The following is a 12,397-nucleotide window of genomic DNA, read 5'->3' on the forward strand; positions in this document are numbered from 1 at the left end:
GGACTACACAAACAAAGGTCAAAATTGTAAAAGAGAAAGTGAAGTATCCACTATGAAACAATCAAAGGAGGGGAAAGGAAGGAAAACACCCTGAAAATTATTCCTGTCTTTAAGAACTCTACACCTGTAGTCTTCAAGATTTAAAAAAGCAATAAAGGTCTTGCTAAAATTGTAAATAATTGTTTTACAGCATGACAACAAGAAAAAGATTAAAAATAAACTAACTTGGAATTTTCCAAACATAGTTTCTAAGAGCATAGATTAATCTGGAAACAGCAGCTCATAAACTCAGACATAGCATACCTCTTCCAGGCACTCCAGGGTGCAGTGACCCTCAGACCGGAAATCAGGCAGGCCTGGAGGGATTGTGTGGAAGAGGCTTACCCAGAGGCCAGCCTCAATCACCCCAGCGTCGTATTTCCTTATATCTGTCGTGTGAAATAACCTCAATCCAGAATTATCTAATAAGCCTGGAACGAGCATTTAAACAAGAATAATTAAAAGTGAGTTTAAGTTCTTAAAAAAGAAAAAGTTTTCCAGATTCAGTTGAAATGGGTTCATTGGCTTTTCTTAAAAATCTCACAAGGGAAAGGAGTACAAGCAAAGATTAATGGATGGCAACATTCAGCTTCACAAAGAGGTATTAAAAGACGAGTCGCCATATGGTCTGCAACCATTCTTGACTTACACAGCATACCATAGGAGACACATTTGTGTTGACTAGCTGATATATTCCACAATTACCTAACATGAAGACAGAACAAAAATTCTAAAGTCATTCATTAGAATATAGAATAACTCAACAGGAGTTTCATTTTATATTGTTTTGAGGTGAAGTTCAGTAACATTTACATAGAGGTGAAAACCCCTTGGTCTAGAAACCACCTGGTGATGAAGAAAAGTACTAATGGTTAACTTTCTTTATAGTTATTACCAGTCTTTTAATAATTCATCAGTCATTCGATCAACAAACAGTTATTAAGAATCTATCATGTGAACAGCACAACAACAGGCACAGTGGGGAGGAAAGATGAATAAGGCACATCTCTTTCTGTGACATAAGTTATCATAAGGACGGACAGTATGAGCCCCAACAATTATAAATCCGTTCCACTATAAAATTAATTGCTTCTTCTCTGCAGTGGTGACTTACCTACCTGTGACTACTGAACTGACCTTTGGATCAATTAACATATATATAATTTTGTATTAATTGTTGTGATTATTTTATTGTTTCTCTTTTCCCCTATACTATAATGTCCATGAGGGTGGGGACATTATGTTGTTAAACACAGATCCAGCACATCACTGGTGCTCAGTATTTGCTGAAAAATTGCACGAATCAGTGTAAAATAATAACTTTAAGTTTCTTCTGTTGATAATTTCCTATTAAATCCTTCAATTTTTTGGCTTTGGAATATTACATAGTAAATTCAGGTGTAAATGCCTCTCTTCATTTCAACATCATATTACACAGTGTCACTGCATAAATATTTTTGAGTATATTTATGGTTTGCCTATCACACAACAAAATGCTTAATATTTTCTAGTGTGATGTAGGATAGTTTTTTATATATGCTTTTAGAAAGAAAATATTTTGTAAGCACCATGTATTTGGGACTAATTTACATCATAAAGGGAAAAGTCTATTATTCTACTTCCTGGTAAGTAATATGCAAATTGCTTTTTAAAATTAGTGATCACATGCGCCCATTTGCCTGGTTCATCGCTGGTTAATGACTGTTGTCCCAGTGTAACTACTAATAGTGCCCTTTTTCATTCTAATAAAAGTATCCTAATTGGATGACAAATGTATAGGTTAATTCTTTCTACCACTGGATGCTATTTTATTTTAAGTCTGTTTAACTCTGTTAAAATAAAAAGTTACAAAACTTTTAAAATCATAGGTAGAATGTATAAAGAATACACTCACCTTCCTTATATGTTGGATTGTCATAATGGACTTCCAGGAGCACATAATGAGGGTCTAATGGAGTACCGAGGGATAATCCAACATGAGGTGGATAGGAAAAACCCTAAACAAGCAAAATTCCATGACATACTGTCCTGTGAATGTCCCTCAGAGCTCTGTTCCACCCAAAAGCCAGCCATTCTCAACGATATTTCAATATTTTTCAACTCCATTAATCTATAGTTGATCAAATAAAATGGCTTAAGGAAAGAATTACTTCCTATGGAAAGAAAAATAAACCACCCTCATATCAAAAATACTATATAGGGCCTCCCTGGTGGCGCAGTGGTTAAGAATCCACCTGCTAATGCAGTGGACACGGGTTCGAGCCCTGGTCCAGGAAGATCCCACATGCCACGGAGCAACTAAGCCCGTGCACTACAACTACTAAGCCTGTGCTCTAGAGCCCGTGAGCCACAACTACTGAGCCCACGTGCCACAACTAATGAAGCCCGGACACTTAGAGCCCATGCTCCGCGACAAGAGAAGCCACCACAATGAGAAAGCCCGTGCACCGCAATGAAGAGTAGCCCCCTGCTCGCAGCAACGAGAGAAAGCCCACGCACAGCAATGAAGACCCAACGCAGCCAAAAATAAATAAATACATTAAAAAAAAGTATATAGAGTTTTACATGTAAGTGTTAGACTCGTAGGGGGAAAAATGATCAATTAACTTCGTTACATCTCAGTAATCATTGGCCCACCTCTCCACCAATGGCCCACGCAAAAATGACAGTCTCGCACGTGAGGAAGGCATCGGGCATGTTAGGGTGGTAGCACTCGTGGCCGTGGTCCAGGACGCTGTCGCTGAAGTTGCTGCTGCACTGATAGAGCAGGATGTGATGGACCAGACTCTCGTGGCCTCTCTGTATCACGGGCTTAACCTAAGCAAGCACAGGTGAATGCAATGAATAAAAACACCCTACAACACCCTACGATAAGCATGAAATGAGCATAAATGATCATTAGTTTTTCAAAGGAATAGTTTTCTCATCTATGTAATGGTTATGTGGCTGAAGCATAATTTGTCCTGGAGACGATGACAGTGACGGTGATGATGGTGCTGACAGTGATGGCAAAGACAATGGCAACAGCAAAGATGCGATAACCACTTACTCCTCCGAGAATCCTAGGACTTTACTAATCTGTTGTTTGCTTTTTTAACTCACTGTTGTTTCCCTTAACATTCTGCATAGCAGCTGTTTCAAAACTTGCTTGCTCTCTTCCAGGTTTTACTTTGCCCTGGCACTCTCTGTCTCTCTCTGTCTCTCTCTCCATCTCTCTGTCTCTGTCTCTCTGTCTCTCTTTTTCACATAGAAAAAAAAAATCACACGGGCATAAACGCCTTCAGTCTCCCTCTCTACCACCTCAAAATGTTATCTTTACCCAACCCTACTGGCAGTAATAGATCATGTATCACCTACCTATCTATCTTTCTATCATCTATCATCTATCTATATGGTACAGAGCATAGTGCTAGGCACAAAGGAGGGCTCAATAAAGGATATTTTTATTTTAGTGATTAAAATCAAATTCTAACAAGAATTTTACCATTAGAACTTAGGAGAGAAAAAGTCACTGTAGCGATGCACTCCTGTGACACTGCTCAAATTAGAAGAAGAAAACTGGTGAAAACAGAATGAGTGGTAAAGTTGGTCCTGAAAGCGTGATTTAGGTGACTATGCTCCTTCCATTGTCCCTTCTGTTAAGTCCCTTCAGAACATTGTCCAGGAACCCAGAATGAGCTAAAAGCACATCCTAACAACCCAAAGAGCCTTATATCCAGAGGAAGTGGACGAGCACTGTACTTAGCTTAGCTGGGCTATAGGTGTTGCCATTAGTCACAGGGCTCTTTGAACCTTCTGTTCATCTGCCAAAGAAGGCCTGGTGTGTTCCTAAATTTCCAAGAGTTTAGCTGTCTTAGAGCTCATCCACATTTGTGCTTTTAGCCCTAACTACTCAAATGCAAAAAATTCATTTTAAAACACTTGCTTTAGACAGTCATAAAGGTGAAGTGTTTTCAGCTACTTTCTCCTAAGTCTCTCCATTTTGATTTTCTAGTTTTCTTTATATATATGTGTTTACATATATATATGTATATATGTTTATATATATATATATGTTTATACATATATATGTTTATATATATGTATATATATGTTTATATATATGTTTTTATATATGTTTATATATATATATGTTTATATATATATATGAAAATCTCAGCAGCCAAAGAGAGAAGCAGTAGGCAGTGAGTAGAGATCTGAATGGGCAGTCAGAGGTTCAAGTTTTTAAATCCAGCTTTCCCTTTGTGTTGCAGAGTCCTGCCACACCTAACCCACACGTACATTTTTAACATCACATTCACAGAAAATGACGCTGCACATGGTTGTGTTTGCACTCGCCTCATCTCTAGAGGATCGTGTGCCCTGAAGACAGAAACTATTTTCTATTTTGCCTGAAAATGACAGTTATCGTTCAAGCATGATTGCGTAATATATAACAAGTACACAGAAGGACAGCCCAGGATTTCTACGAGATTGTAGTTTGCACATTTAGTTTGAGCTTTTTTGCGAGTACTTATCTGGGCACCTCAGTACTCCAAGGGGGACCGGAAACTGATAATATGTCCATAGTAAAATATTCAGGCACATGTGAGATTTTTGCTATGTGCCTTCTAAGTTCAGGCAGAACCTGTAGGTTGTACTGAGCTCTACAAGGTAGGTCCTGGATAGGAGCCCTTAGGGCAAATGAGGGTTGGCTGATGCCAAGGCAGCTACATAAACTAGAGGCCTTCATAATGGCACAGCAAGAGGGCGCTAAGAGAGGGTGGGGGCAGAGTATGTGAGGCTGGGTGGTGCCTGTCTTAGAGGAGCTTCAAATAAACTTCTTAAAAAAAAAATTCTTTAAGAACAAGTGCCTTTGTATGTACAAAGGAAGTGCTGAAGCCAACACCAAGTTGCCAAGCTAACAATGCATTCTAGGAACAATAATAGTAACATCTGTCTTTTATTTAGCACCTACTAACTACCAGCCACTATTGAGTCATTTCACATATTTCATTTACTATTTATAACAAGTCTACAAGGTAAATGTTATTGTCTCCATTTTACAGGTGAGAAAACTAAGACTCAGAAGTTTAGGCAGCAAGTTCAAAGTACCATGGCTAGGAAGTGGTGGATGGGGATTTGAAACTAGGCTGGTCTGACCCCAAGGTCAGTACTCTTCTGCTGCAACACGTTGTTGAAGGAAGATACGTTGGAGATGCACCAATGACCTTGGAGGTTGCTCCCAGTGAGCGGGCGGATGAAGGGTTTCACATAAGGCAAGTTGCCGACAGCTGTCAGGCAGATGTCAATGCCAGGAGGTGCTTTCAGAGCCACTATGAAAATCCCCATGCAATACTGCCATCAGGGGAGCAGTGCCGGACTGGGAGGGAGCGTCATGCCTGGGGAGTCTCCTGCCCTCCTTGCCACCCAGTCCAAGTACCCTTAGCCTCTAGGGAGAGGAGACAGACTGTGACCTTTAACTGTGCTCTCTCCTAAGGAGAGCAAATAACAAGGTCTCTCCTCAAAACTCAGTGAAGGCTTTAAGGAGAATTAAATTGCAGTCCAAGCCCCAGGTTACAAATGGATAGTACAGCCTAGAAAATGAGGATTTCCTAAGAAAAATACACTCATAAAACAAGAAGGAAACTTACTGCAGGCAAACCTAGGTACTGATCATAAGAAAATATAGGAAGCCTTGGAAGAAGTGAAGCCCTTGGAAAAACAGAATTTTTTTTCTACTGTGAGACGAAAGAGACAAAGAAAGAGAAGAAGCCTGAGAATGATACGTAAGGATAACTACTGAATGAAGAGGCCACAGACGTGGGAGGAAAAATATGAGTTATGAAACTCCTGAAAAGAGGAGAATTTCTTGATAGAGAATTTTAAGTTGACCATGGGGGATAATTAAGTGAGACACCAAGAATATCCCCATGGATGCGAATAACCCGACGGTGCAGGGTCCAAGTTCCAGGGAATGTGAGCTCCTTGATGAGAGCGGGACGGGGCCATTGGCTTATGGTGCCCAGCACAGGAGAGAATTTCCCACAAAGCTTCCTGTCACGCTTAAGAGCCTAGTGACGCCAGTGCATGGCTGCCAATCACCAAATGACGGCTGCACGTTATCTTCTGCTGCCGCAACCAGTTCCACAAACATCGGAAGCAGTCCTGGCACTCGAGTTTTATCCCCTGCTGTGATATCCTTCTCTCCTCCCAAGTAAGGCTGAGGCAGAGATCAGCGAGTACATCTGAGGAAGGAGAGTGAGGTGCACAAGGGGTCCATGACTCACACTGCTTGTCGGCTGAATGCAAGCACTCAACACTACTCTTTCTTGTGCTCTTGGTAACAGTCCACAGGAAAGAATTTTCCTTTTGCATCACTGCCTTGTTTGAAACAACGGTGGAGCGCTATACTTTTGTATTTAAATATTTCCGAGACAAATAAGGCAAATTTGTCTATCAGTGCTATAAGGGGCAGCACTTACAAAGGATTTCCTATTTTGATTACTACTTCATAGGTGTCACATTATTATCACAATCAAAATGGGAATGCCAAAAGTGGCCTCTATCCAGAAAAGTATTACAATGATAGAAATTGTCACAGAAGGTCATGGCAAGATAAAGTACACAAATATAAATAAACTGGCATTCCTGAGACTGTAATGAACATTTAATTGAATTTTGCTTTTAGTTGGCTATATGCCTGCAGAAGAAATAAATAAAAAGAAATATCTTTTAAAAGTGCCTATGGAAGTGGGTGGCAATGACACCCACCTCGTGACATATTAAACTGTGTGATTGATCACTGTGTTCTTGCACATAGCTGGAATTTACAGACCTAGAGCAGATGGTAGGCCGGTACGCCCACCTTCGTATGCAACAGAAGCCAGGGAAGGATGGCCTGGCAGCCGCGGGTTATCTGTTAGCATGGGTGCAAACTAAAACACAGCCGGAGAGCAAAAACGCAGATGAAAAAGAGAGGGAAGTCTTCAACCTGAAGGATTTTAGCAGGTAAAACAACCCCTTCAGTTAGTTCAAGAAACTGGAACTTTGGGATACTCTTGAGAGGACTTAGCAGTAAAAAAGAGAAGAAGAAGAAGAAGAAGAAATAAAAGCTGCTAAGCATAGGCAAGACAAAGATGAAAATTAACATCGATGGTAAAATGACCTAGACATTGAAAAGCCCCAGATATTTATACTGTTTCTCATGACCCCATCTTTTCTTGACCTCTTTAGTCAGGTCAAAGCAAAGTCCCTGCAACACCCAGGCTACTTAATAACTACTTATTGAATGGAAATGAAGTGACTACTCCCTTTTTCATGAAGCCAACATTAAGGAGGCTGAGTCATCAAATGCAATGCCTCCTAACTTCCTGACCATCTCAACTCCAGTGACTTATGCTGCATCCCACTTCCCTCACCATCTCCCAGAGATGCAGTCGATCAACAAGTCCAGTGAGTGCTACCTTTAAAAGGTAACCTGATGCCAAGGAGAAACAAAGCCTGTGCGCCACAACTACCGAGCCTGCGCTGTAGAGCCCGCGAGCCACAACTACTGAGCCCACGTGCCACAACTACTGGAGCCCACATGCCACAACTTCTGAAGCCCACGTGCCTAGAGCCCGTGCTCCGCAACGAGAGAAACCACTGCAATGAGAAGCCCACACACCACAACGAAGAGTAGCCCCTGCTCGCCACAACTAGAGAGAGCCCGCGCACAGCAACGAAGACCCAACACAGCCAAAATAAATAAATAAAATATATTTATTTAAAAAAAAAGGTAGCCTGAAAGTAAGTAACCATGTTTTCTCAACTTTCAAATATCAATTACCTTAGTACTAACACTTGCAGAAAGAAACCTATTTTTTGCTTAATTCCCCTACACTGGGTTGAGCAATGTTCCTCCAAAATTCATGTCCACCTGGAACCTCAGAATGTAACCTTGTTTGGAAATAGGGTCTTTGCAGATGTAATTAGTTAAGATGAGTTTCTACTGGCTTAGGATGGGTCCTAAATCCAATGACTAGTGTCTTAATAGAAGAGAGAGGAGAAGGAGATTCAGACTCAGACACACACACACACACACACACACACACACACACACACACACACGGAGATGGCCACGTGAAGACAGAGGCAGAGACTGAAGTCAAGTTGCCACAAGCCAAGTAACCCCAAAAGGCAGCAGAAGCTGGAAGGGCCAAGGAAGGTTTCTCCCTTAGAGCCTTCTGAGAAAGCATGGCCCGGTCAACACCTTGATTTTGGACTTCCGGCTGCCAGAGCTCTGAGAGAATCAATTTCTGCTGTTTCAAGTTACCCAGCTTGTGGTCATTTATTATGGAAGCTCTAGGAATCTAATACAGCCCCCAATCTCAATTTTTTAAAATAAAAAACTAACAATTCTCAGATTTTTACACCTGTACCCAGGCCATGGTTGTCTCTGCATTTGTTTGTGATGTGAACTTATCACAAATGTACATTGTTTCCTCTTATTTGAACAGATCTGTAGATTAGTCAATAATATTGTATCAAGGGTAATTTCCTGGTTTTGATAGTCAAACTAAGTAAATGTAAGATGCTAGCATTTAGGGAACTCTACTATTTTTACAACTCTTTTTGTAAGTCTGATATTTCAAAATAAAAAGTGTAAAAAGTAAAAACAAATAAGATTCACTATCTATAGCTAAATATATGTGTTATCTTGCTTTTGTTTTTATTTTTGGCGGGTAAAAAAGAGGGGGATAAAATGCCCTTCTTGACTGGTCTAAGTATACTGAGCTCAGTGAGAAAAACAGGAGGTGATTAGAGCTCTTATGAACAATTTTCCTACACTTATTCTTCCAAGTCTACCCATTTAAGATGTGACTTGCTGGAACATGAGTGGAACATAGCTCTCCAAAACCAACTTGCAGTCTAATAAATGAAAAATTAAAACAAAAGGAAAGAGGTGATGGGTGGAATCTGTAATGAGCTGGAAATTTTGTAAATCCCCATCACCACTTTTCTTCCTGCCCGTCCTTGTTCCTGGCATCCCTCTTTACATACGCACCCGAAGCACAGGTTGCTGTCCATGTAATAGCAGGTAAACCAGCTCTGACAAAGGTTATCCAAAGGGCACCTGGCTCGTAAAGTGATGCAGCCTATGAGAACATTTCAGCCAGAACTAGTAGTATAGATAGATGATTATACGGTCATGTGACTATTTGCTTCCCTCTCTCCCTTTCTCCCTCTTTATCTCCATCCCTGATGGGGAGAACTCCTGGAGAATAACAATATGTCTGACTTTTAAGAGGCAACCAAATTGAGCAAGAGAATGATATCACTGTCCCACAGGTAATCCACTCTGAAAAAGTTCAGGGTTCAAAGCAAAACCTGACTTATTGATATGGCATCAAGAGGTCACAGCTTGAATGGACTTGGCAGCTAAAGCCCAGGAAATCATGTTCAAATCAGATGGCGATGACTAAAAGAAATGAAGAAAAGGGAAAAACTGAGGGAAAGGAGATCTCTGGGAAATAATTCACTCCGTACTGCAATCCTGAATTCTCCTAGGAACTACCATCTTCATGCATGACCATGCCCGTGCAGCCACAATTGACCAGTTCAGGGATGGGTGCCCAATGCATCAATCCTTTCTGGGGATTTTCAAACTATGAAAAAGAAACCACTGCCTTCTAGAAGGTGGAGATTGTGGAAGAAGCCAACATGTGGTGAGATACAATAAAGTCAGCACACAGAAAAGTGCCAAAGCCAAGACAGTCTTTGAATACCTAACTTAAGCTGTTCCTGAAACCAGCTGCATCTCTGCCATTCTGTGGCTTATTTATTCAACCTTTCCTCTTATTTCATGAATCAGTACATTCCTTTCTATTTCCTAAGATAGTTCAAGTTGGGTTTCTGTTACTTGCAACCAAGAGCCCTGATTAAAAATCACACAACTATATATCATCAACTTGTCAATATGTGTGTGCATTTATGTATGTGCTATCCGAAAATATCTTTTTTTCTCTTAGGAAACTTGCCATATAAAACTGCTTTGCTTTTGCTTTACTCTTTTATCTTAATTATTATTCTTAATTGGATCTGGGTAAGTTAATAACAAAATTACTTCAATAAAATACCCTTAATAGGCAATATGGGGGAAAAAATCACCCCCTCTAACACACATAAATGTCTCTCTCCCTTGCTTATTGATTTCTGAAATTCCACATAGGCACTTAGTACTAAGGCTGTTTTACTTGGTGAACATGCACATACCCTTGAGAAAGGTAAAACATTATGATTTACAGTCATTAATTTCTGCATGTGAATTAATGAGGTACTTTTGCCAAACACTTCAAGCATATTAAAAAAAAACCAAAATAAAACAGAAAATTACCTTTAAGAAAGTTCATAACACAGCATGCTCAGTGTATGTATTGTTTTTTGAATTTTTAATAGACTATTCATGAACTCTAAGATAGCTTCTGGCCCTATATTTATATATTAATTTTTGGTTAACTGAGATATTTAATAAGCTAGAGATCACCTACCTACTCTAAGAAAATTTAAATTAACACCTATATGGCCAGCAAGGAGTAGTGGAATGACCTGGAGGTTTGGAGACCAAGGTCACTTCCTGCTGTGCCACTAACCGGCTGTGCGACATGACCTTGAGCAAGTCCCATCACACTAGTTCTTACTTTCCATCAGGCTCTAAGGCTCTAGTTTATATACAGACTAGACATATAAACATAAATATTACATTCATTAATCCTCAAAACAACCTGATGAGCTTAGGTAATAGAATTTTCACACATTTTATAGAAATGGAAAGTAAAACACATATAAGTTAAGAAACTTGCCCAAGTGTCAGAGCCCTGGTTTGACCTCCGGCAGCCTGGACTGGGAGTCCGTGTTCCTAACCACCACACTGATGTACTGGCTTCTTTACTGGCAGGGTAGTAGATGGGGCAGCGTCTACTCCACCAAGATCACTTCAGTTCCCTGTAGCCTTTACTGTGTACCCATCACCCAGGTTCTGGTGCCTAATTTCTAGGCACCAGAGGCATGATTCTGGATTCACTTTGCAAACAGCAAGAAATACCAGAAAATGTACATTCCTCTAGGGAAGGCGAAAGGTAAGAGAATATGAATGCCTGGTAATCTTGTGTTAAATAGGACAACTCTAAACATACTTTATATTCTTCATGGGTGCTATGGACTGAATATTGGTGTCCCTGCCCCCCCAAATGGATATATTAAAATCCTAACCCCCAAGCTGATGGTATTACATGTGAGACCTTTGGGAGGTGATCAGGTCATGAGGACAGATCCTCATGAATGGAATTAGTGCCCTTATAAGAGACCCCAGAGAGCTCCCTTGCCCCTTCTTCCATGTGAGGTCACAGTGAAAAGACAGCTATCTCTGAGGAAAAGGTTCTCATCAGATAGCAAAGCTGCCAGCACCTTGATCTCTGCCTTCCCAGCCTCCAGAACTGTGAGAAATAAATTTCTGTTGTTTAGAAGCCACCTAGTCTATGGTATTCTGTTAGAGGAGACCAAACGGGCTAAGACAATGGGATTAAATTAAACCTGGAACTACAAGGCAGTCACACACTTGCTTGGCTTCTTCCCTTTCCCTAGTCTTACTCTGCCCCCTACTGTTTTCTCCTGGTACTTCCTTAATCAATCCTTGTACATAAAACCTTGTCTTAAAGGACTGAATCTGGGAACTCAACCTAAAGCAAGTAGCATAATGTAAGAGCATTTTTGGACCACATTTTCTTGGGTTTGAATCTTGCTCCATTACTTTCATATTTATTTATTTTCCTTGAAATATATTTGGCATATAACATTGTGTAAATTTAAGGTGTACAACATGCTGATTTGATACATTTATACACTGTAATATAATTGCATCAAACTTGTTAAAGACTAGATTTTAATTATTCCCACCACAAAAAAAGGAATTGATAATTACGTGACTTTCTATCTCTGTTTCCTCGTTGCTCTGTTTCTCTATCTCAGTTTCTTTATCAGAAAGTCAGTGATAATGAGAGTTACTCACAAGATTATTTGAGAATCAAATGGCTGGTACATATAAAGCAACAGACACCTTGTAGGTGCTCAAAAAGTGATGTATTATTATAAATTGGGTTCTGGGTTTTTAAATACATTTTTAACACTGTGCCCACACAGATAACAAACAAAACTATGTAAATAATTTATTCACAAACGCCAGTATTTCAAAATCAAATTTTAAGGCTTTATGTTATAAATATTCAATCAAAAAAATATCACCATGGTCAAATGTTTTATTGCAAAATATGTCATCATATGAAATACAAATTTATGTGTGCCTTGTCAATTTATTTAGGATTTGAGTTTCAAATTTGTA

The 12,397-nt window shown here is 39.8% G+C and overlaps 1 protein-coding gene across 1 annotated transcript in view; it reads right to left on the reverse strand.

The window, feature by feature from the left end:
- MOXD1 (monooxygenase DBH like 1) overlaps positions 1-12,397 on the reverse strand; it is an 81,580-nt gene that overhangs the window by 19,057 nt on the left and 50,126 nt on the right. The window contains exons 5-7 of the mRNA XM_022556764.3: positions 2,677-2,856; positions 1,934-2,036; positions 304-470 (exon numbers count right to left, since the gene is read on the reverse strand). Coding sequence (XP_022412472.1) covers positions 304-470; positions 1,934-2,036; positions 2,677-2,856 — 450 coding nt within the window. The remainder of the gene's footprint in view (positions 1-303; positions 471-1,933; positions 2,037-2,676; positions 2,857-12,397) is intronic.

Source organism: Delphinapterus leucas, chromosome 12 (genome assembly GCF_059928025.1).
Source record: "Delphinapterus leucas isolate spDelLeu-1000000601 "Yukka" chromosome 12, BTC_Dleu_Yukka2, whole genome shotgun sequence".
NCBI classification, from domain to species: Eukaryota; Metazoa; Chordata; class Mammalia; order Artiodactyla; family Monodontidae; genus Delphinapterus; species Delphinapterus leucas.